At 37.7% G+C, this 23,526-nt stretch overlaps 1 protein-coding gene across 7 annotated transcripts in view; it reads right to left on the bottom strand.

Moving 5' to 3' along the window:
* Positions 1–23,526, bottom strand: part of DOP1A (DOP1 leucine zipper like protein A) — a 125,697-nt gene that overhangs the window by 13,434 nt on the left and 88,737 nt on the right. For all 7 annotated transcript variants that reach the window (XM_027551006.1, XM_027551008.1, XM_027551007.1 and 4 more), the window contains 10 exons: positions 22,603–22,703; positions 20,628–20,887; positions 17,053–19,042; positions 16,109–16,220; positions 15,817–15,999; positions 13,813–13,938; positions 6,828–6,962; positions 4,830–4,885; positions 3,615–3,719; positions 6–72 (listed from right to left, as the gene is read on the bottom strand). In XM_027551006.1, the coding sequence (XP_027406807.1) occupies positions 6–72; positions 3,615–3,719; positions 4,830–4,885; positions 6,828–6,962; positions 13,813–13,938; positions 15,817–15,999; positions 16,109–16,220; positions 17,053–19,042; positions 20,628–20,887; positions 22,603–22,703 (3,135 nt within the window). The remainder of the gene's footprint in view (positions 1–5; positions 73–3,614; positions 3,720–4,829; positions 4,886–6,827; positions 6,963–13,812; positions 13,939–15,816; positions 16,000–16,108; positions 16,221–17,052; positions 19,043–20,627; positions 20,888–22,602; positions 22,704–23,526) is intronic.

Below are 23,526 nucleotides of genomic sequence, written 5' to 3'. Positions count from 1 at the left end.
CTTACCTGGAGGTCTCTTTGGTCTTTTTTATTTTCCAAACTAGGGTTTTTCATGATAAACTCATTCAGAACTCTTAAAGGGTCAAAGAAAAAAAACAAACAGGAAATATTAGTGTAAAGAAAATGATGTAACATAATTTTTCACAGCAAGTGGTTTATGGTCTCAATTTTAACTTTGTATGTGTAACGAATATGGGTATATGTGGACATTCTATGACTCAGGTGAAATGCATAAACCTATGCATGCAAACACCTGTGCAAGGATGTTCATCGCAGCATTATTTATAAAATCGGAATGTCCAGCAATAGAAGAGACAAACTGTGGTGTATTCATATGAAATACTAAACAGCAATGAAAATGAACAAATTATAGCTACATGAAATTACATGGATAATTTTTATTAAACATATGCTGTATGAAGTAGTAGACATAAAACAGAGTTGTTGTTCAAAAACAAGGCAACATTTATCTGTGGCACTATATGTCAGAATAGAGACTATCTTGAGGAGAAGGGAAAGGACAGTAATTAGGAGGGAACTTGAGGGGACATATGGTGTCTCATTTCTTAATTTAGGTTTGTGATTGTACAGTTGACATCTTTACTTTGTAATAACTTATAATTTGTATGTTTTCTGTGATTTATATATTAACAAAAAATTAAAAAACCCCACCAATCTAATATAAAAATGGTTTATGTGTATAATAGATAAAAAAGATTTCTTGAATGTAAGAAATCCATTTCCATTGTTTGCTAAAATTCTACTCAATATTTAACTTGATTTTATTAACTATATGCATAATTATTTCCAAACTAACACATAAAGTGATATTGAAGAACAATCATATAAATTTCTATTTTATAATTAGGAATTTTTAGAGGATCAGTGGACTGGTTGGGAGAAAAAATAAACCACCCAATTTAAAAAAGGAGTTAGTTTTCTAGTATAAGTGAAAATGCCCAACTTTTAATTTAAATACTCAGAAGATACACACATTGAGAAGGAGGTATAACACTTCATTATCTGAGAAATGAGAAAGGAAGAAAAAACAGGTGATGAAATAGAAAAATCTTGCAGGGGAGAAGGTAGAAGTCTGACAGTTGGTTTTAATTTTTAATGAGATTAGCAGGATATTTGGTGATGATTCAAAGAGCTGTCCATATATTCCTTCTATGAGCCTTAGAACAATTTAGAGGTAGGTAAGGCAGGTATTATTACTCTTGACAGATGGGAAAATAGCCTTGGAAAAGTTTACTGATGTACCCTGGGTCCCAGAGATGAGAGTTAGAACTAGATATCCAAAGAGAAGAATCAGAAATCTTTATGGGAACACTGTTCTAATTTCCAGGGTTTACAGTTATCTCTCATCAATAAAAACATCATACACACTAGTTATCTTTATCTTTGGTCCAGGAATTGCAGATGCCGAGTCCACTGCTCTTTCCACTACACCTTCAATGTCATAAACCCCTTCAGATTTCTGGTTTAGAAGACAGCACGAGGGTCTAGGGATCATTCCTAGGGTTCGCAGTGTTACTCAGCTTCTACAGGCTGACCAGCTCTCCTCCAGCTCTCATCCTTGTTCTTCTACCTCCTCTCTGCTTCCTGGTGTAAGACTACATTCCTACATTTACCAAAATCTCGAGTCCATTTTACCAAAGAACCCTCTAACCCTAACCCTCCCTCTACTTCAAAATTTTCTAGACCACTGGTTGCCAAAGCAGAATCACTGGTTCCCTTCAGGACAACAGAGAAGCTAAGTCTGTATATAGAACCACCCAACTACACTTTTAAAAAACACCAGCAGAGCTACAGAGGCTGACTAAGGTTGAAGTTCTTTGCATGCGGTTGAGTTTACATCCCATTCAGTGGAACAGCACATTGAATGTCTGGAGTAATGCAAACAGGTTGGAGACAAGGGTATTCCCTTTGGGGAATTCCCCTCTTCTGTCTTAAGCAGTCCTTTTCAAATTCCAGGATGTAATGTAATCACTTGAGACCCTTGTTAAACTGCAGATTCTGATTCAGGTGGTCTGGGTTGGAGCTTGAGAGTCTACGTTTCCAACAAGCTCCCAGGCGACTCTATTGCTGCTGGTTGAAGGATCAACCTGAGTCACAAAGTTTTAGAGGAAATGCAGCCTTCTTTCCCACTCTTACCCCTGCCATTCCCCGGTCTCCATCCCCTCCCAGCTGTCTCTGGAATCTGGTGCTCCCAAGGAGGCCCCCGCTCCCTACAATCTCCTATGGAGCACTCTCCCCTTAAATAATAGTCATTATCAGCCAGGCAGTATTCTAGGAATTTAACAAACACTAACTCTAAATGATCCTTGTAACAACTTTATGAGGTAGGCACTATTATCATCTCCATTTTACAGATGGAAAGGTTATATAACCTGTGCAGGGCCTTCTAGCAAAGAAGTAAAGGAGTTGGGATTTGAATTCAGGCAGAGTCTTTGCTGTTCACTACTCAACATCGTCAGGTTTCCTTACCATTTCAAATCACATTTTCTTCTGCTACCTTGTCAGTTCTCTTTCTTTTCGTGATCAAACAAACTCAAAGACTACTTCACACTAACTTTTTTCACTCTAACCCTTGCCCTTAACATCTGTGCTTATTATCTCATCCAACTCTTTTCTCCTAAATTACCAATCCTCTTCGGATCATCAATAAATACACCCTCTTTTTATACATCATCTTCCCTAATCTCTCTAAAGGGGTTAACCATGCCTTAACTTCTCTTTGCTTCTAGAACCCTGAAAATACCTGTTTTTCTTCTACCTTTCTGATGTTTTTCTTTTCTATGTCCTTTCTTGGCCCCCTTTCCTTCTTTTCTTGTCCTGTTATTTCAATCCCATAATCCACAGCACACAAACTTGCTATCTCCCATTAGAAACGGTTCTATCTTCTTTCCCCTATGATCTATTCTACTACGAACTTGCTGGTCATATCCCTCCTCAAAACCTGCCATCACTCCCATCCCCTGCCCAAGACCAAATTTCTTAAAAAAAATGCGAATTCCTTTCCCATTCCAGCTCCCATCCCCATCTCATTCACCCACTGTCCCACTGCTATGCCTACACCACAGCCAAAGCAGACAAGGCACCTCGCCCAGTGTCCCCTCCCTGGTCCACAAAGGCTTTCCCCTCCTACCACCTCCACTCACTGAGCAAATATTTCCCGGGGACATATTATGAACCAAGAATAATGGAGAGTAAAAGATACTGTCCAGACATCATGGTGCTTGCAGTCAAGGGTAACTAGAATTTACCAAATAATCAGGCACATTAACAGAGATCAGGAAGCAACATGACAGAGAATGACTTTTCATGTTCAGGGTTCTGAACTCCGATGACTATGAAGCTCCCCTTCAGTCATCCTGCTCACCTCTGCCCCTTTCAATCCCACACTTTCTCATCGCTGAGTCACTACTGCTGCACCAGTTTCACATTAGCATGTTCACATTTTGCATATGTAGAAACACACAATGTTGCCTCCACAATCCCACTCCCCCCCAGAAGGTAGAGACACACCATCACCCAAAACATGTTATTCAGCAATCAGAGACAACGAACACTATACATTTGAAATCATATTTTTTAAGTGAAACTGCTTACCCAAGTATAAGAAACTGCCCTGGGGCTGGAAGGCTCAGTTGTATGGAATCTTTCAGAAGTATCAACAGTGATGCCCAGCTATCCACTAAATTGGGCACTGGAATTCTGCAAGATGAACACAGTTTCTATACACAGATAAAGCCAATATCAACTTTAATTTTCCCTATACTTTCCCAGTCTTTACCATATTTCCCTACTTTCTCTGAAAATTTTCTAAATTTGATAGACTGTGATACTGTTATAGAACATTTCTGAAAGCTTTTATTTTCTACTCTTATTATATGTAAAAAGAAAACCAAGCATACATACTTAAAATATCCAGTGTAACTTATTACAGTAGAAATTTTGCCATAGAATTACCAGTTCTTAACCATACTGACTCTCAAAATGCAGCTCAATAAATTTGTTTAATTATTGACATCACAGTTACCTACTTCCTTCCCTATTCTCTCCACTTCTCTCTTATATTAGCTCTTTCTCCTTCACATATGAGTCTCTATCTCATCTAAGGGAGGGCTGTCAATCTATCCTGAATATCAGTCTCTCACCTCTAGAGAAATTAAGATTCTCTTTGTTTCTTCTTGACCTTAACCCTAACTCTTCTACCTAAACTTAGATTTTAGGCAGTCCCTATTCTAAATCACAACCAGTTTAACCTAACTTTATGTTAGTCATCAATCACAAACTGATGCCAAGTTTGATGATTAAAATGGAAAAAATTAAGGTTCTTGAGTAAGTTTATCAAAACTCAAATCAACGAAATTCTATTCAGATGTCAGCTAAATGCAAAACTGGAATGCCATAACAAGAAGATATTGTCATATCATTCCATTAAAAAAAAAAAAACAGATTAGACGACCTTGCGTTCTCACCTATATCAAAATAATGGATCAGTGGAAACTGGCATAGTTTCAAGAATAGGATGTAGTTTGTTTGTTTACTATTTTCTTACAATTCAGTGTTTTAATGTCCAGTGTACTTTAGTGTACTTAGGTCTTTATATCTGTAGGATCCACATGACTGGGTCATTAAGAGGCCAACTGCCTTTATTAATATTTCCACAATGTTTTTCTGTTTCCAGTATTAGTTCTTTTAGTTTTAGAAGGAAAAAAAAATAAGTAACTTCTTGAAAGAATTCAGGTGCCTTCTTCCTTGTTTCCTAATTTTTATGCATTGCTAAATAAAGTGAGGAGAGATCCACAGCAGTTATCTTACCTTTGAATATAAGCATAGAAAAACTGAAGCATGCAGACTTCCAAAGAAAGATGTTTCTATAAACAAAAGAAACCAATTTTATAGTGAAGAAAAATGCTGCTTTTTCTTTTCCATAGTTATAACTACTCTGTATTTTACCAGTTTTAAATTAAAAAAATTAAAAGCAAACAAAATCAAACACTAGGTTGTCATCCAAATCATGCAGTTCTCTTCCATGTAGCAGGCAAAACACAAAAGCTATTTAAAAAGCTGAAAATGGTTTAGAAAGAATCAAAAGATTCTCAATTCCGACACCCCCATATACAAAGCACACCCCAGTCATTATTTTTAAATGATCCATTGACTCTATAAGCATCAACACTATTTTAATCAGCCTATGCTTGGCCAGGCTATCAGAATTAGGTTGACTTTTTTTTTTTTTTTTTAAATAAAATGGAATTTAAATCTATTTTACCACAAGTTTCTGTTAAATTAGGATAGGTAGGTAGGTATGCTGCTAAGTCGCTTTAGTCGTGTCCGACTCTGTGTGACCCCATAGACGGCAGCCCACCAGGCTCCGCCGTCCCTGGGATTCTCCAGGCAAGAACACTGGAGTGGGTTGCCATTTCCTTCTCCAAGGCATGAAAGTGAAAAGTGAAAGTGAAGTCGCTCAGTTGTGTCCGACTCTTTGTGACCCCATGGACTGCAGCCCACCAGGCTCCTCTGCCCATGAGATTTTCCAGGCAAGAGTACTGGAGTGGGTTGCCATTGCCTTCTCCAGTAGGTAGGTATAGTTGGTTCCAAATCTGAACTAACTCCTAATAGCCTAAAATCTATTCTCTAAAGTTAGTGCTGAATGTAACATATAATAAAAAGAAGGCACCCGCCCTTAAAAATCAATAATAGACAAGAAAATAACACTGATGTCCACTTTCATTTACCCAATTTGATTTGTTATGTTTTGACACCAACTATTCCCTTCAAAATTTCCCCTTGTACCACATGAGGAAAAATCAAATATCTGATGAATTCAGAACTTCGTATATTGAGAACAGGGTTGGTGGCAGTTGAGGAGTACAGAACTTGCTCTTATTTGATTTTATATCCTTCACACTTAGCCCAATGTCTCTGGCATAAGTAGGTGCTCAAAATAAATACAATGAATTGAGCTTTCACAAGCAAATTTAAAATCCTATCACAAATGCCCCAGTGGTGATTACAGAACAGTAAGGAAATTGTTAAAAAGTTAGTAAGGACACTGGCTATTTTTGTACACAAGTAGTACACTCTTTAGGCAATAGAAAAAATAATGCAATATTTTCAGATATGTGCAATAATTCTTTCAAGGAAGTAATCAGGCCTATTTTGGCTTGGCCTAAAGTCTAATGTTAGCAGTTGGTAAATATTTTTTAAGAAAATTGAACCTCTTACTGTTCCTGAAATAAGGAATGGAAAAAGTAGACAAGTTCATAACTTTACTAACTTGTAGACTTTTAGGTCTGCCTAACTAGAGACAACGCATTGGGAGTGCAAAGACTCTGTCACTGACTTCTTGGTAGCACAGATTGTACATGGTCAAGAAATGACATCAACTAGAACTAAAGTTATAGCAAAATGTGAGGAGCTTACAAACTTAGACCCTCATTGCAAAGAGAGAGCAGCAAGAGGCTGTGAAAAAGGAAACAACCGAAGTGAACAGACCTTGGGCTCTGGCTTCTGTGCTTTTCCTCTACACGACCAGAAAAATCTCACCTAGGAATCTGGCCCCACACGTACTCACTGCCTTAGATGTACATATGGAGCGCTACGAGCAGTGAACTGCTCTTCACTGGCCACAGGGAGGATCATGCCAGCGGGTCACTGTAGATACTGGTAACTGTTTTTATTAGGGCAGAGTGAGAACACATGCTCTCATCTCTGCAATCTATTTACAAGGATGCATTGTACAAAAAATAACTTCCCTACCAGGGTCATCTCTGAAACACAACTGTAAACAAATCAAAGGGTAGCTCCGCTTACCTTGTCCTTGGCTATGGCTGGGGGCTGCTTTAAGACATCTTTCACAGTCTGTATAACAGTCTCTGCTCTCATGACACTGATAGACCGAACCAGTTCTACTAGTAAGAGCTGTTCTTCACTGGCTGCAGGAATAACCTGGAGAACACATCATTGTATTCACTTATGTACGGGTAAAGGTAAATCTTTTAAGAGAAATCACAGAATTAAGAGAATATTTTATGGCCTCTTTTAATATAAAGGCCCTTTCATGTCCCTTGATGACTTTAGGTAAATTTTATTTTTTATCAATATAATACATGTATATTGTTTCAAAAAGACAAACAGGACAAGGTATCTTTTAAGAAAAAATAGCAGTGTGCTTGCACTTATGCCCCAAAGTGACCAGGCTCAACTCTTGACTCTTTCCTATCATTTCTGAGTAATATTCATGGTTGTTATTTTTCCTATTTCAGAATATTTTCTTCAATTTTACATATTATCTACTGACATCCTACTTTAGAAGACAAACTTTTGGTTCTATTACACTCTTCTCCCTATCCTTCCACCATAGTTACATCATAATTTCATTTAAATATACACCCAATATTCATATGTTTACTTATAGTTATGTTGTATATTACCAGTACACATGTCTTCTCTTGCACGACTTTTTGTTTTTCCTAAACTGTTTTTTTGTGTGCTAATTTTTAAAATAATCTTCATTTATTCATTCCAACTGAAAAATCTTAACAAGTCTACATTAATAAGATAATCTGCTTCAAAGAAATAATTGTTTTATTACAATATTTATTTCTATTTATTTGGCCATGCCAGGTCTTAGTTATGGCACGCAGGATCTTTAGTTGGTGGCATGCAAACTCGCAGGTGTGGTATGTGGGACCTAGCTTCCCAACCAGGGATCGAACCTAGGCCCCCTGCATTGAGAGCACGGAGTCTTAGCCACTGGACCGCATGGAAGCCCCAATATAATTGTTTTTACTTTAATAGTTTTTAAGGATCTTCATAAAGAAACACTGAATGTGATGAACTACGTATGCGTACTTTCATTCATTTCAGAGTGGTTTATGATGTGAAGAATTATTTACGCACATTTTATGTTTCCCCAAGTTTCACTAAAATCATGATGAAAAATATAAAAGATGTATGAATAATTACATATCAACCAGAAGATGTATGAAATGAATGAATATATATCAATGAAAAGTATTACAATGGCCTATTCACAATGTTTTATATGTAAATGTGTTTAAAAATATGATAGTATACACAAGAAAACATAGTTTTTCTTATGCAGTGTGACTTCAGTTGGATTTTTCTATCTTTACAAAAAAAATCTTGCTTGACTGTCACAATATATTTAATAGAAGTGTGTGCATATATACAAGTGCATTTGTGTCTACACACTGTTTTTGTTTGCTTGGCCTTCTCTACCATAAGTTTATCCCCAAAGAATCCAACAGCTGTAAATCTCCTCTAACTACATGCTCAAAACCATCAGATCAGATAACTAACCTACCTTTTCCCCTTCCTGCTTTTTCTTGAGATATCTCTGATAGATGTCTTTCTGTTCTACCCTGGTTTGGTACTCTCTAGGCTTGCTATATAGTATCATCTTGTTTTTTCTCCTGTGACCATCAGCCTTTCTTTTTTCCTGTGTTGGAACTCCTATTTCTTGGATCCCATGCTGCCTTCTTTCTTGTTTTATTCCTCCTCTGCTGGAAATACATCTTACAGTATTTGAGAAAGGGTGAATCAACTGCAATTTTTTTTGAGCCATTTCAAAGTCAAAACTCACCTGAGTGACACTTTGGCTGGGTAAAGTACTACAGATTGAAACTAACTTTCCAATCATAAGTTCTAGTGTTGCTAATGATAAGTCATATCATCATCCATTGAATATGACCAGTATTTTCTCTTTAGAAGGTTATCAGACCTCCTTTTCATCTCTGGTGATCTGACATTACTTGCTGATCTTTATGTAGACAGATCTCTTTTCACAGTGCCTATAAAAATTCATTTCCTTTACTTCTGGGGAATTTCCTTGTACTATTTCTTAGCTACTTTTCTCCCCTCGTTTTTTCTATTTCTTCTTTCTTCAAAAAGATACTGTACCTCCAGTATCATTTCCCTAATTTAAAAATCTCCTTTTCTCTGTTTTCCACAACTCTAAATTTACATTCTATATCTGATATTTATCTACTTTCACTTCTCTTATACTGATTTTGTTTTGCTTCTGCTAAAAAATTTTGACATTTAAGACAATTTAAAATTTTTGCAATAGTCCTTCTTATAATCTCTTATTTCATGGATGTAATATAATTTTACCTGGTGAACTTTACATTTTCTTCTGTTACCTGCATATTACTTTTGACTTTCTCTATCTACTTGTTTTGGTCTTTATCTAATTTTCAGAGGCTTTCTTCATGTGACTGGTATTCCTTGGCTCTCTATTTCCCAGGTAACTCAGCTGGTAAAGAATTTGCCTGCAATGCAGGAGACCCTGGTTTAATTCCTGGGTTAGGAAGATTCCCTGGAGAAGGGATAGGCTACCCACTCCAGTATTCTTGCCTGCAAAATTCCATGGACAGAGGAGTCTGGCAAGTTATAGTCCATGGGGTTGCAGAGCTGGACACAACTAAGCACAGCACAGCAATAATAATAACTATACGCAAATATATTTACAGCGTCCTTATTAAGTGCCACGTACTGGTAAGTGCCATATATATATGCATACCCTTCCTTCATCCCTCCCTTCTTTCCATCCACCCTTCTTCCCTCCCTCCGGTTCTGATTCTCACAGCCCCATAAAGCAGCAATGCTAACCTGAGGACGTTATATAGCTAGTGAGTGGAGAAGTCAATATTTGAACCCCAGGGACCTGGTTTCAAAGTGTGAGGTCTTAACAACTGTATTACTACTGCCTTTCAAAAAGAAATGAAAAGGTGACAGGAAGCCAAGCATTTAGGTGCAAGACTACTGGATAGGTGGCCCTTCCTGTGTAGTGCCAGCAGCCTAGTTTTGGAGTCCTTTTTTTGTTGTTGTTGTTGTTGTTTTTAGGAGACACAAAAATTTAAGTAGCTTAGGTCAGCCCATTTTCCTAGAGAGCAATCCTAAACTCCTACCTGAACAACATAATGGCTTCCTGCCATCTTGCTGGGGTGAGATTGATTCCATTTTTCAGAATGTAGACTTTTCCTGACTGCTGTTTGAAGCATGATGTCTAATTCCTACCTGTATGAACCTTGTACTTGGATGCAATCTCAAAAATGACAGAATGATCTCTTTTCGTTTCCAAGGCAAATCATTCAATATCATAGTAATCCAAGTCTATGCCCTGAGCATTAATGCTGAAGAAGCTGAAGTTGAACAGTTGTGTGAAGATCTACAAGACCTTCTGGAACTAACACCCCAAAATGATGTCCTTTTCATCATAGGGGACTAGAATGCAAAAGATGTCAAGAAATACCTGGAGTAACAGGCAAATTTGGCCTTGGAGTACAGAATGAAGCAGGGCAAAGGCTAACAGAGGTTTGTCAAGAGAACGCACTGGTCACAGCAAACACCCTCTTCCAACAACAAAAGAGAACACTCTACACATGGACATCACCAGATGGTCAACACCAAAATCAGATTGATTATATTATTTGCGGCCAAAGATGGAGAAGCTCTACACAGTCAGCAAAAACAAGACCAGGAGCTGACTATGGCTCAGAAGAACTCCTTATTGCCAAATTCAGACTTAAATTGAAGAAAGTAGGGAAAACCACCAGACCATTTAGGTATGACCTAAATCAAATCCCTTACGATTATACAGTGGAAGTGACAAATAGACTCAAGGGATTAAATCTGATAGAGGGCCTGAAGAAATATGGATGGAGGTTTGTGACATTGTATAGGAGGCAGTGATCAAGACCATCCTGAAGAAAACGAAATGCAAAAAGGCAAAATGGTTGTCTGACGAGGGCTTACAAGTAGCTGAGAGAAGAAGAGAAGTGAAAGGCAAAGGAGAAAAGGAAAGATATACCCATATGAATGCAGAGTTCCAACGAATAGCAAGGAGAGAGAAGAAAGCCGTCCTCAGTGATCAGTGCAAAGAAATAGAGGAAAACAATAGAATGGGAAAGACTAGAGATCTCTTCAAGAAAATTAGAGATACCAAGGGAACATTTCATGCAAAGATGGGCTCAATAAAGGACAGAAATGGTATGGACCTAACAGAAGCAGAAGACATTAAGAAGAGGTGGCAAGAATACACAAAAGAACTGTACAAAAAAGATCTTCATGACGCAGATAAACATGCTGGTGTGATCATTCACTTAGAGCCAGACATTCTGGAATGTGAAGTCAAGTGGGCCTTAGGAAACATCACTACGAACAAAGCTAGTGGAGGTGATGGAATTCCAGTTGAGCTATTTCAAATCCTACAAGCTGATGTTGTGAAAGTATTGCACTCAATATGCCAGCAAATTTGGAAAACTCAGCAGTTGGCCATAGGGCTGGAAAAGGTCAGTTTTCATTCCAATTCCAAAGAAAGGCAAAGCCAAAAAATGTTTAAACTACCACACAATTGCACTCATCTCACACGCTAGTAAAGTAATGCTCAAAATTCTCCAGCCCAGGCTTCAACAGTACATGAACCATGAATTTCCAGATGTTCAAGCTGGATTTAGAAAAGGCAGAGGAACCAGAGATCAAATTGCCAACATCTGCTGGATCATCGAAAAAGCAAGAGAGTTCCAGAAAAATATTTATTTCTTCTTTACTGACTATGCCAAAGCCTTTGACTGTGTGAATCACAACAAACTGTGGAAAATTCTTCATGGGAATATCAGACCACCTGACCTGCCTCCTGAGAAATCTGTATGCAGGTCAGGAAGCCACAGTAAGAACTGGACATGGAACAACAGACTGGTTCCAAATTGGGAAAGGAGTATGTCGGCTGCATATTGTCACCTGGCTCATTTAATTTTTGCAGAGTACATTATGAAAAATGCTGGGCTGGATCAAGCACAAGCTGGAATCAAGATTGCCGGGAGAAATATCAATAACCTCAAATACTCAGAAGTCACCATCCTTATGGCAGAAAGTGAAGAAGAACTAAAGAGCCTCTTGATGAAAGTGAAAGAGAAGACTGAAAAAGTTGACTTAAAACTCAACATTCAGAAAACTAAGATCATGGTATCTGGTCCCATCACGTCATGGCAAATAGATGGGGAAACAGTGTCAGACTTTATTTTTTTGGGCTCCAAAATCACTGCAGATGGTAATTGCAGCCATGAAATTAAAAGACGCTTGATCCTTGGAAGAAAAGCTATGACCAACCTAAACAGAATATAAAAAAGTAGAGACATCACTTTGCCAACAAAGGTCCATCTAGTCAAAGCTATGGTTTTTCCAGTAGTCATGTATGGATGTGAGAGTTGGACTATAAAGAAAGCTGAGTGCCAATTAGAATTGATGCTTTTGAACTGTGGTGTTGCAGAAGACTCTTGAGAGTCCCTTGGACTGCAAGGAGATCCAACCAGTCCATCCTAAAGGAAATCAGTCCTGAAAATTCATTGGAAGGACTGATATTGAAGGTGAAACTCCAATTCTTTGGCCACCTGATGTGAAGAAATGACTCACTACAAAAGACCCTGATGCTAGGAAAGGTTGAAGGTGGGAGGAGAAGGGGACAACACAGAATGAGATGTTCGGATGGCATCACCGATTTGATGGATATGAATTTGAGTAAGCTCTGGGAGTTGGTGATGGGAGCCTGGCATGCTGCAGTCCATGGGGTCACAGAGTTGGACTGACTGAGCAAATGAACTGAACTGTGAACCTTGTGCCCTTGGATCAAGAGTCTCTTTTCAAAGTACTCTTCACAAAGTAAATTTGACTCCAGTATCCTGATGAGGTAGGGTAAGAGGAGTGGGTGGCTACTTGGGTTGGGAAAAGGGAACTATAAACTTTCAATCAGTCCTCCAGATTTCAGCCCCATCCTAACTCTTTGCCTTTAGAAGTACTTGATACTTCTACTTCCAGACTGTCTATAGATTTACATCAGTAATTGATCCTTTGCTTGCAGCAAATCAGTAGAGCAGAGAAAACTGATATTGATATCCAAGTCAGTTATAACTCAGACATGTTTTTCGTCATGCAAAACTTTTTGACACTTGTGGTCATATGACATTTACGGCCACGCTTATGTGGTTACCCCTCCCAAGTTTTTGTCATTGTAGGTTTTGTCATTTAAAATTGTTTCACTCTCATTTTTGGTAAGAGGGAAGATAAAAATGCATGTGTTCAATATGCCATGTTAAAGCACATGTACTTAACTAACTTTAAATAATCCAAGATCTCAATTCTGTCCAATGTAATATCTACTACTGAATCCTTACATGCAAAATGTCATATAAAAGGAATGTTTATTTTTTATTACTTGAAATGTGTCAGCATACATGTAATATGAAATCAGCACAAAAATAAGATTAGAAACCTTCAGCTAGACAAATCACATATCTTATAGGAATAAATTATTTAACAGCCTTAGTATTCTAGTGAGTCAGTATTTATATCCAATACAGAATAGTTTTTTGAGCTTTCAAACTCACAAAGCAACAAAATTTCCAAATATATAATCTAAAGACAATATATGAATTACATTTAAGCAGTCACATTGTAACGAAAAGCTAATCAAGATGAAAATTTCTCTCCATACTCTTGTTATGCACCTTAAATGACTATCATTTAAAAAACACTTTGTATCTGATTACCATTTCTATACAGCTACAGTGTTAATATCATATGAATTTCTTTTTTCACATAAAGTATCTTTTATACTTAAGAAATTTAGGCAATATATTATTATCTAAACTGGAAGACAAACTTACTTTTCTGCGATCCACCCCATCCCAGCCCCTAATCCCATTGCAACTAATGGAAAACTGAAACTCAGCATGTATTCACCATATGCTTACCAAGTGAAAAGATAAACACATACCTTGGTCCTGGTGGGGGCTTTGTTCTGTCTTCTCTCATTCCATACAAAGGCAATGGCAGCCATAAAGTGAACACCATGATTCATTGAAATAGGCCCCAATAATTCTAGGATTTGCTGCCTCAAGTTCTAAAAAAATTTGAGCAAATTACAAGTGCATTGAAATTTATGAAAGCATTAATAACTGGACTGCACTTTTAGTTTTTCTTGGAAGAATATATAGAACTTGTTTGTTTTACCACCTAAATCGTGATAGTGAAGTGAAGTGAAAGTTGCTTAGTCGTGTCCGACTCTTTGCCACCCCATGGACTATACAGTCCATGCAATTCTCCAGGCCAGAATACTGGAGTGGTTAGCCGTTCCCTTCTCCAGGGGATCTTCCCAAACCAGGGATCAAACCCAGGTCTCCCGCATTGCAGGTGGATTCTTTACCAGCTGAGCTACCAGGGAAGCCCAAGAATACTGGAGTGGTAGATAATGGTATCTGTGGTAAATAATGGTGGAGGAAAGTTTAATAATGTTAAGAGATGCAACTATAGTCATTTTAATTCAAAAGGAAAACAAATAACCTGTAACAGTTTAATCCAAATATTAAAATAAAACATCATTTTATTTAAATTTTCTATTGATTTCCAGCCTTCCTCCACAGTGCCAGGAATGCTCCCATGACTCCCAAGTCTAGGAAGTCAGATCTGGAGTAAGATTAGGTAATTGAGGGATATCAATTTGATGACTGGCCATAGCAAACATGCTTTTAAACAATCACATAATTTCCCTCTAAATATAAAGAAGAAACTTTGAGAAATATCTGAAAGTATAAGAAGAAAAAAAATTTTTGAATCAACCATTAACTTCATCATCCTGAGATAATCAGTATTAGCTCATGAATTTTCTTTATTCCTTCTTCTGCAGATTGTTTTTTAACATAATTAGAAGTACAATATTTGTTCAATTATGTAAAATTCCTGTTTTACTAAACTTTTAAGCACTTTACATCGACTAAGAATTCTTCAAAACCATGATTATTAGTGGCGACATAATGTAACACTGAGTAAATAATTTACTTAATCATTCCCTTATTGTTCAGGATCTCTTTTTTCTTGCCATTAAATAAGACTGTGGTGGTGGTAGCTTAGTCGCTAAGTCATGTCTGACTCTTGTGACCCCATGGAGTGTAGTCTGCCAGGCTTCTCTGTCCATGGGATTCTCCAGGCAAGAATACTGGAGTGGGTTGCCATTTCCTTCTCCAGGAGATCTTTCCAACCCAGGAATCGAACTTGGGTCTCCTGCATTGCATGTGGATTCTTTACTGACTGAGCTATGAGGGAAGCCCATAATATTTATTATAAATAAGGCTATAATAAATATTATACATATTTACATAATTTTGATTACTTTAGAATTCATTACTAAAGAAGATTACTAGGTCAAAAACTATGTAACTTAAAGATCTCTGTACATATTGCTAAACTATTTTCCAGGAGAGATTTGCATATTAAAATGTCAGCTTGAAATGTTCTAAAAAAGGAATAAAGTTATAACATGTGTGACTGAATCTCAAAAATATTATGTCACATGAAAAAAGTTAGACACAAAAGATCAAATAATATATAATTTCTTTTTTATAGGAATTGGTCTGAAAAAGCAAATCGATATACAGAGAAAACAGATTAAGGGTTGACGGTGGTTAGGGATGGGAACCAAGTGCCTGAAGATGGGCATGAAGAATCTTTTTGTGGTGATGGCTATGTTGAAACATTAGATTGTGGTGAGAGTACTATAGCCCTTCAAATTTACTAAAAAAAAACAATGTATTATATATGCTTAAAAAGTGTGATTTTTTAAATGTCGTTTCAAGAAAATACTTAAAATTACTTGGTAACTAATTCCACAATCCACAGAGTATCATAAATACTACTCAAATTATTCACAAATTTGGAACATAATCTCTAGCAGAGTTGTCAAACAGACTCTTGAGCTCCAAGGGTGAAGAGTGACTTATCTAACCTTTGTGGCTCCAAGGTTGATAGTGGTAACAGAGGCAGATGCAGCGATGGTCGTTTTTTCCGAGGAATCAGCCTGATGCAGCACGCTCCAAAGCAGTGTCACTGAGGACATGATCATGTGAAGGATCGAGAGGATCCCACTGCGGGCTTCACACAGGTGTTTGTGATCTACACTGACCAAAAGCTATCAAAGTCAGGGGAAAAAGAAACATGTTATTTACTGAGGTTTACAAATGGGGACTTATTAGGCCTCACAGTCTTTAAAAACCAGTCAAATATTCGTGCAGTCTCACCTGGTGATACTGTGTAGTAGGATCCAACAAACAGTAGTGGATAATGGCCGTGACCCCTTCCAAAAGGGTAAGAATCATATCTGGTGGGATAATTGACGCCATCCACAGGGGCCTGGAAGAAAATGTATCCATGTGAACACAAGGTCTGTGAACAAGACGTTTGTGTTTCATCAATAATAAATGTCCAGCATGTGCTAAGCACACAGTAAGGGCTCAATAAATATTATATAAATAAATAAATTAGGAGCTTTTATATCCTCATCTAATAAAATAAGTGTGACACATTAAATGTACTAAAGTTCTTTGGGGATAACAAATTCTAAACAAAATAAATAAATACAGCCAGCAAATCTCTGGCAACTATGTAATGGCAGGCATATCAGTATTAAAGGATACAGCCAGTTTTCTTATATCCAGTACCTGAACTCACACAGGAGATAAACCAGACACTAGTCTATTAAACACCTGGATAAATTTTGACAGATTAATTTTGAATATGGCCTGGGGATACATATAAAATTTGACACCAGACAATGAAAATTCAAAACAAGAAATAAAATCAGATGGGAAAAGAATTATTCATAATTGTAAATTAATTTTAGTGTGACATTAACTTGCACTTAGATCAACATGTCATATAAACCAAGGAAACCCTTTGCAAAGCTTTCTGCTACTTTTGCCAGCTCAGTCAAGAAGAGCATCAAAATTAATTTCAGCTCTATGGAGGAAAAAAGTCCTGTTAATCTACTCCTTCTGTTTTCCATTCTTGATTCTTTTATGGATATGATTCCTCAGTTTTCTTCTTTATGAAAACAACATACTACGTGTAACCTAACAATAACCTCTAATTTATTTACCCAAATTGCAACTGACTTTCTAGATGATGAAGTGGTCATACATGTAAAAAATGCCAATAATGACAAAATTAAAAAATCAATTATTACCTACTATCAGATAATCCTGTTTCATATTTGTACTGTTGAATTAAATTGTCTAAATTTCTGCAAAGCTGTAGTGTCACAGAGACAACCACTCTCTGGAGAACTTTTCCCATGTAAGGCAGAGTAGATGTGATTAAACCAATCCACTGTGGGTGCATCTTACAGGCACAGTGTTGATGCAAAGCTCGTATCACCGCACAGAGGAACATGCCTTGAGATGTGATCGGCTGGGCGTGCAAATACTGAAGAGAAGTCATGGGCTGATGGGGATTGATGTGCTCCAGATCAGACACCACAAAATCAAAACCTGTTTCGTTCTCTTCAGGGATAGTCATTACCCTGTGTTCGAGAACAATGAGCCTCTGAAGCACTTTGAGAAGTTGTGACTGGAGTGTGCTGCCACTGTCAAATTCATCTTCGGAGAAATTGATCAGGCTGTCCTCTGAGAAACCTTCTTCCACGGCAATCACGTTCTTACCTGCCATCTTTTCACTGTGCCATTTCTGTGCACTAAAGATAGATGACAGCAAACAGTGAAGAATCACTTTCTGAACTTTGCACTTAGATAACATATCGGAGATAAAACTAGGGAAACCTTTTGCTGAGCTTTCTATGACTTTTGCCAGCTCGGTGAAGAGGAGTGTCAAAATTTCGATGCTCATCATCTGCATGTTTCGATTGCCTATTAAATCTTGTGCTGTAACCTTGACATGAGTTGGGTAATGGCTACGCATATAATACAAACACAGAGAAATAAGGATTTCTATGTACATAGAACTCCGGAAGTTATGATTTGAGTCCACTGGAATGTGACTATAAAAATCTTTTCCCATAACAGAAATCCGGTGTCTGGCCAAAAGATTCTGAAGCAGAGACAACTGAGGCGTATATGCGTTATTTACACTAGTGGTTGAAATGGCATTTACAAAAGCAATAGGGTTAGTTTTCAAGATGGCCTTGATGGCAGAAAAAGCATACAGAGTCCTGGATGAATCGTACAACTGGAGATACAAAAGCACATGTTGGTAGAGAGGATGGATGTTGAAATTGGGAGATTTTCGTGATCCTGGAGAACCCATGTCACTCTCAATTTCAGAAATTTCTCCCTCGCCACAGCTGTACCAGTTCTCTAAATCCAGACCGTCGCTGAAGAAAACACTGGTCTGCTTGGGTTTTTCATTTGAAGCTTTCTTCTTGTCATCATCCTTTTTTCTGGCAAGTTTTACTTTAGGTTTTGCTCCTGGTTGTTTACCTGACTCCTTAACAATTGTTTCTTTCTCGGAGACTTTTTCTGATAATTTTTCTTTAAAGCTGAACTGAATGCTACTGTGACTTCTCTGTCGACATCTGGTTTCTGTAGAAGCAACAGAAGAGTCATGGAAAGTCTGTGTGGTTCCTGAAATACAAGGTGAGGAGCTGTTTCTGGAAATTCCATTTGGCATACACTCACAGCTTCCCTCTGCAGACACAGACAGAAACTGAGAACTGTCATTATTCAGCAAAGCACTCTGGCTCTGCTGAGCAGGCTGATCTTCGTTGCTAGTCACCTCCTCGCCTGGATCCACATCACTGTCCTTCGGGGGCAGCCCTTCAATTTCTGACTGAGATGTCACTGATGCAGATTCCGCTTCGAGGCCACTGACAACTTTACATATCAGGTCAAAGACCACCTGCTGAACATCATCATCTGGGGAGCCTGCGCTTGGCGCTTGGGAATCGTCTTGTGCTGTCATGCTCTCAGGATCGGCTTCATAACTCAAGTTGTCCCCAGCAGAGGACTGAGAACATCCCGAGTCAGACCTCTGAAGTATTTCTATCTGTTGGTCTGGCAGATCGAAATCAGACACAACCATAGGGATTGTCTCACTGCTGGTACTTAGGAGGGACAGTCTGTCGCTTAATGGATTAACAGTAAGGCTGAAGTTCTCCATTTCGTCCATGGTAAGTGTCTTTTCACCATTTCCTTTTGATGCCATGAGTTGTACTTGGCTTACTGGCAAAGAGAGAGAGTAAAGAAAAACAATACAAAATACATTAAAATAATTGAAATGTAAACCAAACAAGATTTTTAATCATTACTTTCATTACTTACTTATATTTTTCTATTAAAACGTTTATTAATGTGTTAGACCTTTTAAGGTAGAAAATTATGTAGATGACTATTAATTAGAATTTAATAAAGACAACTCAACATTAGAGGGCTATTATTCAACTGAATTAAACAAAACAGCACATTTAACAGAGATAAAATATAAAACGTTGCCCTTATCCCCAAATACGACATTCTTTTAAAATAGTTCAGTATATAGTTAATATATAAATACATAATCTCCTTGATTTTAACAAACTTCAACAAGCATTTATAAATTATCTAGTTTAAGTAAGGCCCTAAATGAGGAGAAGAGCGTGAGAAAAGGAAAAAACATCACTCTTTACTCTGAGAAGTTTTAAAACGAGTCGGGGATCTCACAAATACCCATTTCTGTGCCTTTAGGGGAGCATTTCTTCAGAGAGGGTGAAGGCTTAGTTCCATGCAAGAAGTGCAAAATCAGAAGCTTCAAATTCAGGGAAAGCATCATGACACCACAGATGAGGTCTGAGAATGATCTCAGAGAGGTGAGAATTCAGCAGACAGGCAGGAAGTACTATAGGCAAAGTGTTAATGCAAAGAAGTGCTGGCAATAAGCAGAGCAGAGCATGTTCTTAAGAGGATTCAGGGGAAGCTGTGGAAAGGAAGCTAGAGAAAGGAACCATGGCTCTGTAGAAACACACTCAAGATGAAGCAGGAGCACAGTTCTGTTCTAACTTCACCACCTACCAGCTGTGAGACTGAGAAAGCCCCAGCCTCATCAGTAACATGACCTTTTCATTCCTGACCTTACAGGATTATTTTACAAGAGAGATAAATGAAGTTGATTCTTTTGTCCGTAAAGTACAATAATCTAAGGGGCCATTACTGGTGTATTACAGAGGGTATCATTTGACAATCTGTGAATGTCTATTCATTTCTATTATTAGTAATAGTATTCTATTAATAGTAATAGCAAATACTTATCAAATATTAATCATAACAGTGAACATTTATCAAACATTTATATGCCAGTCACTGCACTAAGCATGTCACTAGCATGACCACACCCAACGCTCACCATGAAGTTTTGAGAGCTGGGTATAATCATCCTCATCTTACAGATGAGGGATATGACACCTGAAATTGAAATGTGCACTGAAAGCTTACTATAGATTCCCAGTGGAGTATCTATAGAACACTGCAGGACCCGGACTATAAAGTCTACAGGTTATTTGCTAATACTGAAGAATGTTTCTCACCAGAGCTATGCTAATGCCTCCCCTGAAAGAGTCAGCTGATAACAGAGATCCAAGTCCTCTAAGATGGTCAGTGGTGAGGTACGAACTGACACACGCAAGCAGCACTACTGCATGCAGAGGGGAAAAACCGGCCCATGGAGAAATTCTCATGTTTGGTTCTCTTGACAATCACTGTTGTGTGTTCGCCTCTCTCTTTATTTATTAATTTAATTCTAAATAAAGTTGTTCTACTTCCATGTGATATTCACCATTATTGCAGGAAAAGTTCTGCATGAAATGCTTGTCACTCTCTTCTCCAGGAAAACAGGGAGCCTTATTCCAGTAACGTTCTGCTTGCACTCGCTGCACTGAAACCCTCTGAGTTTTGGGATGCAGTAAGAGCAATAGCAGTGGTTCCAAAACTCGTGCGATATCATGTCTTTGCAGAACTTGGTTCAGCCAGGCTTGTCCCACAGAGCTGGTGGAACCATCGAGACTGTTAAGGCTATCTAGCATGATGAACAGTGACCTACAATAAACACCAATAATTAAAACAAAGAACAGAATACCTACTTTAGTTTTAATACTCTAATTTTTTAAAAATTAACATTACTCTAAGTTGTATTTCTTACATTGAATTAACTATTTTAAAGTAATTATATTTCAGACTAACTTTTGACTACAGAGTTTTAATAACCTTAATCCCCAGTCTCAGTAGATACAATGAAAGAAAGAAAAAGAAAGTGAAGTCACTCAGTCATGTCCGACTCTTTGTGATCCCATGGACTGTAGCCTACCAGGGTCCTCTGTCCATGGGATTTTCCAGGCAAGAGTACTGGAGTGGGTTGCCATTTCCTTCTCCAGGGGATCTTCCCAACCCAGGGACCGAACCCGGGTCTCCTGCATTGCAGGCAGATGCTTTTACCATCTGAGCCACAAGGGAAACCAAAAAGATACGAGAAAGGAGAAAATAGTCCTCTCTCTTTTCTCATACACTTGTATTTTTTGAAATTTCACAAGCATACATTATTTCTATAAGATAAATACTGTAAAAAACAGAAGAAAAAACTTGAGAATTAGTCTGTTTCAGCGCCATATTACTGTTTGTATCACTAAATCTAGCCCCTCTACAAGTCAACACTATTTCCATGTTGCTCTGTGCGCCTTTGCTCTCATTCTCTTTATTAGTTGAAGCCATGTGCTTAATTCAAGGAAAGACCTTTTGTGAAAGGTGTGGAGGTATGGTTTGGGATCAGAAAACCAAAGATAAATCTGGGCCATCTGCTTTATCTCATGTATGATGATCTTGGGCAAATCACTTAACTTCACTGTCATGATGAGAACAGGTGGTTACTGAATTAGAGGTGGTACTTGTGAAGTACCCAGTCCCAGGGCCCAGTTTACTAGAGGGGTTCGGTAGCAGACCATTAGAGAATGCTGATGCTGCTTTATACCAGCTGAGGTAACATCCAGCTATCTGATGCTAAATGGGGCTTCAAGCACAGTTAGATTTGGGGCCACCTTGATGAGACTTGCTGGTGAGCCTGCTATCTGATGTTGATGTATGTAAATCTACCTATAAATGGCATCTCCTTGGAAGTTACTGCAAATCTTATTTCTGGTATCTGAGGCATCTATGTAGTCCAAACAGCAAAACCACTCTCAGGCAGCTAACTGTAGATTTTTTGAATCTACAGAAGTGATCCACAGAAGTGTCAATATTTTAGTTCTAGATTCTAAGTCTGGTTCAGGCAAGATTGGGAATAATTGTTAGAGAAACACTTATACCTTCTACTGTTTATATGAAATTTCACTGAATGTAGACTCAAGAAGGCTGCACCTGTTTCTACATCCCTGACATTTAGAATGGTGTCTGGCATATAGGAGGAACTTGATGAGGTCACCCGATGAAACGAAGGGGCACTGGGTGCTCCAGAAATACAGAGGGAAAATCGGTTAGATAAATGAAAATGCCATGCCTTTTAATACAGCTTAGACTAAAAAAATAATTTATAAATTTCTTTATAAAATCTGCAAATTGCTCTCTCCTACTCCTGCCAAATTAGCCAGGGGATTCGAGAACAGAAACATTAAGATATCTTACTATAAAACCTGAATATAAGGGTCACACAATCTTGAGGGCATTAGCCCACTGTGGCCCCTTTTGCCTGGCAAAGCAATAAAAGTTACTCTTTTTCTACTTCACGTCCCCTCAAAAACACCTGAATATAAAATGTAACCAACCTGTCAAAAGACCGTGCAAAAGATGAGGACTTATTTATATGGAGGTCCCTTGTCAGATGCCAAAGAACTGCAAACTTTGCATGTGCTTCCATCCTTATTTTCTGAGGACAAATATGGGAGATGATTTTATTATCCATGAATATATTGAGTGATTTTTAGTAAAAAAAAAAAAAAAAAGTTGCTATTTAAGACAGTATTATGTTCAGCGTTCACAGTACTCTAGTACATGCTGAAATAAGCTGTATTTTTTTTATGGAAACAGAAATGCACAAAATACTTAAATATATACAGAAATATTAAACCTAAAGGATCATCTCATGCTGCCATATAAGTTATTATTTAGTTTAGGTGATTAGTTTACTAGATTATTTTATAACAGGGGATGGAAAGAACTAATAATGTGCATGTTACTATATCTTGACTACAGGAAGCACTTTCCCCTTCATTTTAATATAAGTACACAGTAGTCAAAACTAATTTTATGGCGCTATAGAATTTGCTTTTGCTCCCAGAAATTATATATTAATTCCAAATGAACTTATCATCACTTATAAAGCTGGTTTACTAGATTAAAATTTTAAGGACTTAAAAAAACTATTTCTCCACAAAAACTATTACATCACTTTTGGGATTATCTGGGAAAGATTATGTGATAACAATGGATGAAATAATGTAAGAATAAATTATTTAGAATGATCAGTATTTGACATTAGATAATAATGCATTAGTAGAAATTATAGTATTATAAGACATTGCATAGTCTTCTTCCAGCATTTGTAGAATCCATCAAGTAAAAAATCCCCCAAATCAGACTGCAACTGTCTAAACTGTGACAGGTTAGAGGAATGCCTACTTTTCCTGTCAGCTTAATATGTGCTTTTCCAATGAAGCTTGCATTTGTACATCGACCAATAAAAACACATA

The sequence above is a fragment of the Bos indicus x Bos taurus genome, chromosome 9 (genome assembly GCF_003369695.1).
Source record: "Bos indicus x Bos taurus breed Angus x Brahman F1 hybrid chromosome 9, Bos_hybrid_MaternalHap_v2.0, whole genome shotgun sequence".
Taxonomy (NCBI): Eukaryota; Metazoa; Chordata; class Mammalia; order Artiodactyla; family Bovidae; genus Bos; species Bos indicus x Bos taurus.
Note: the sequence above shows the minus strand (reverse complement) of the source record. Positions and strands in the feature narration are given on the sequence as shown.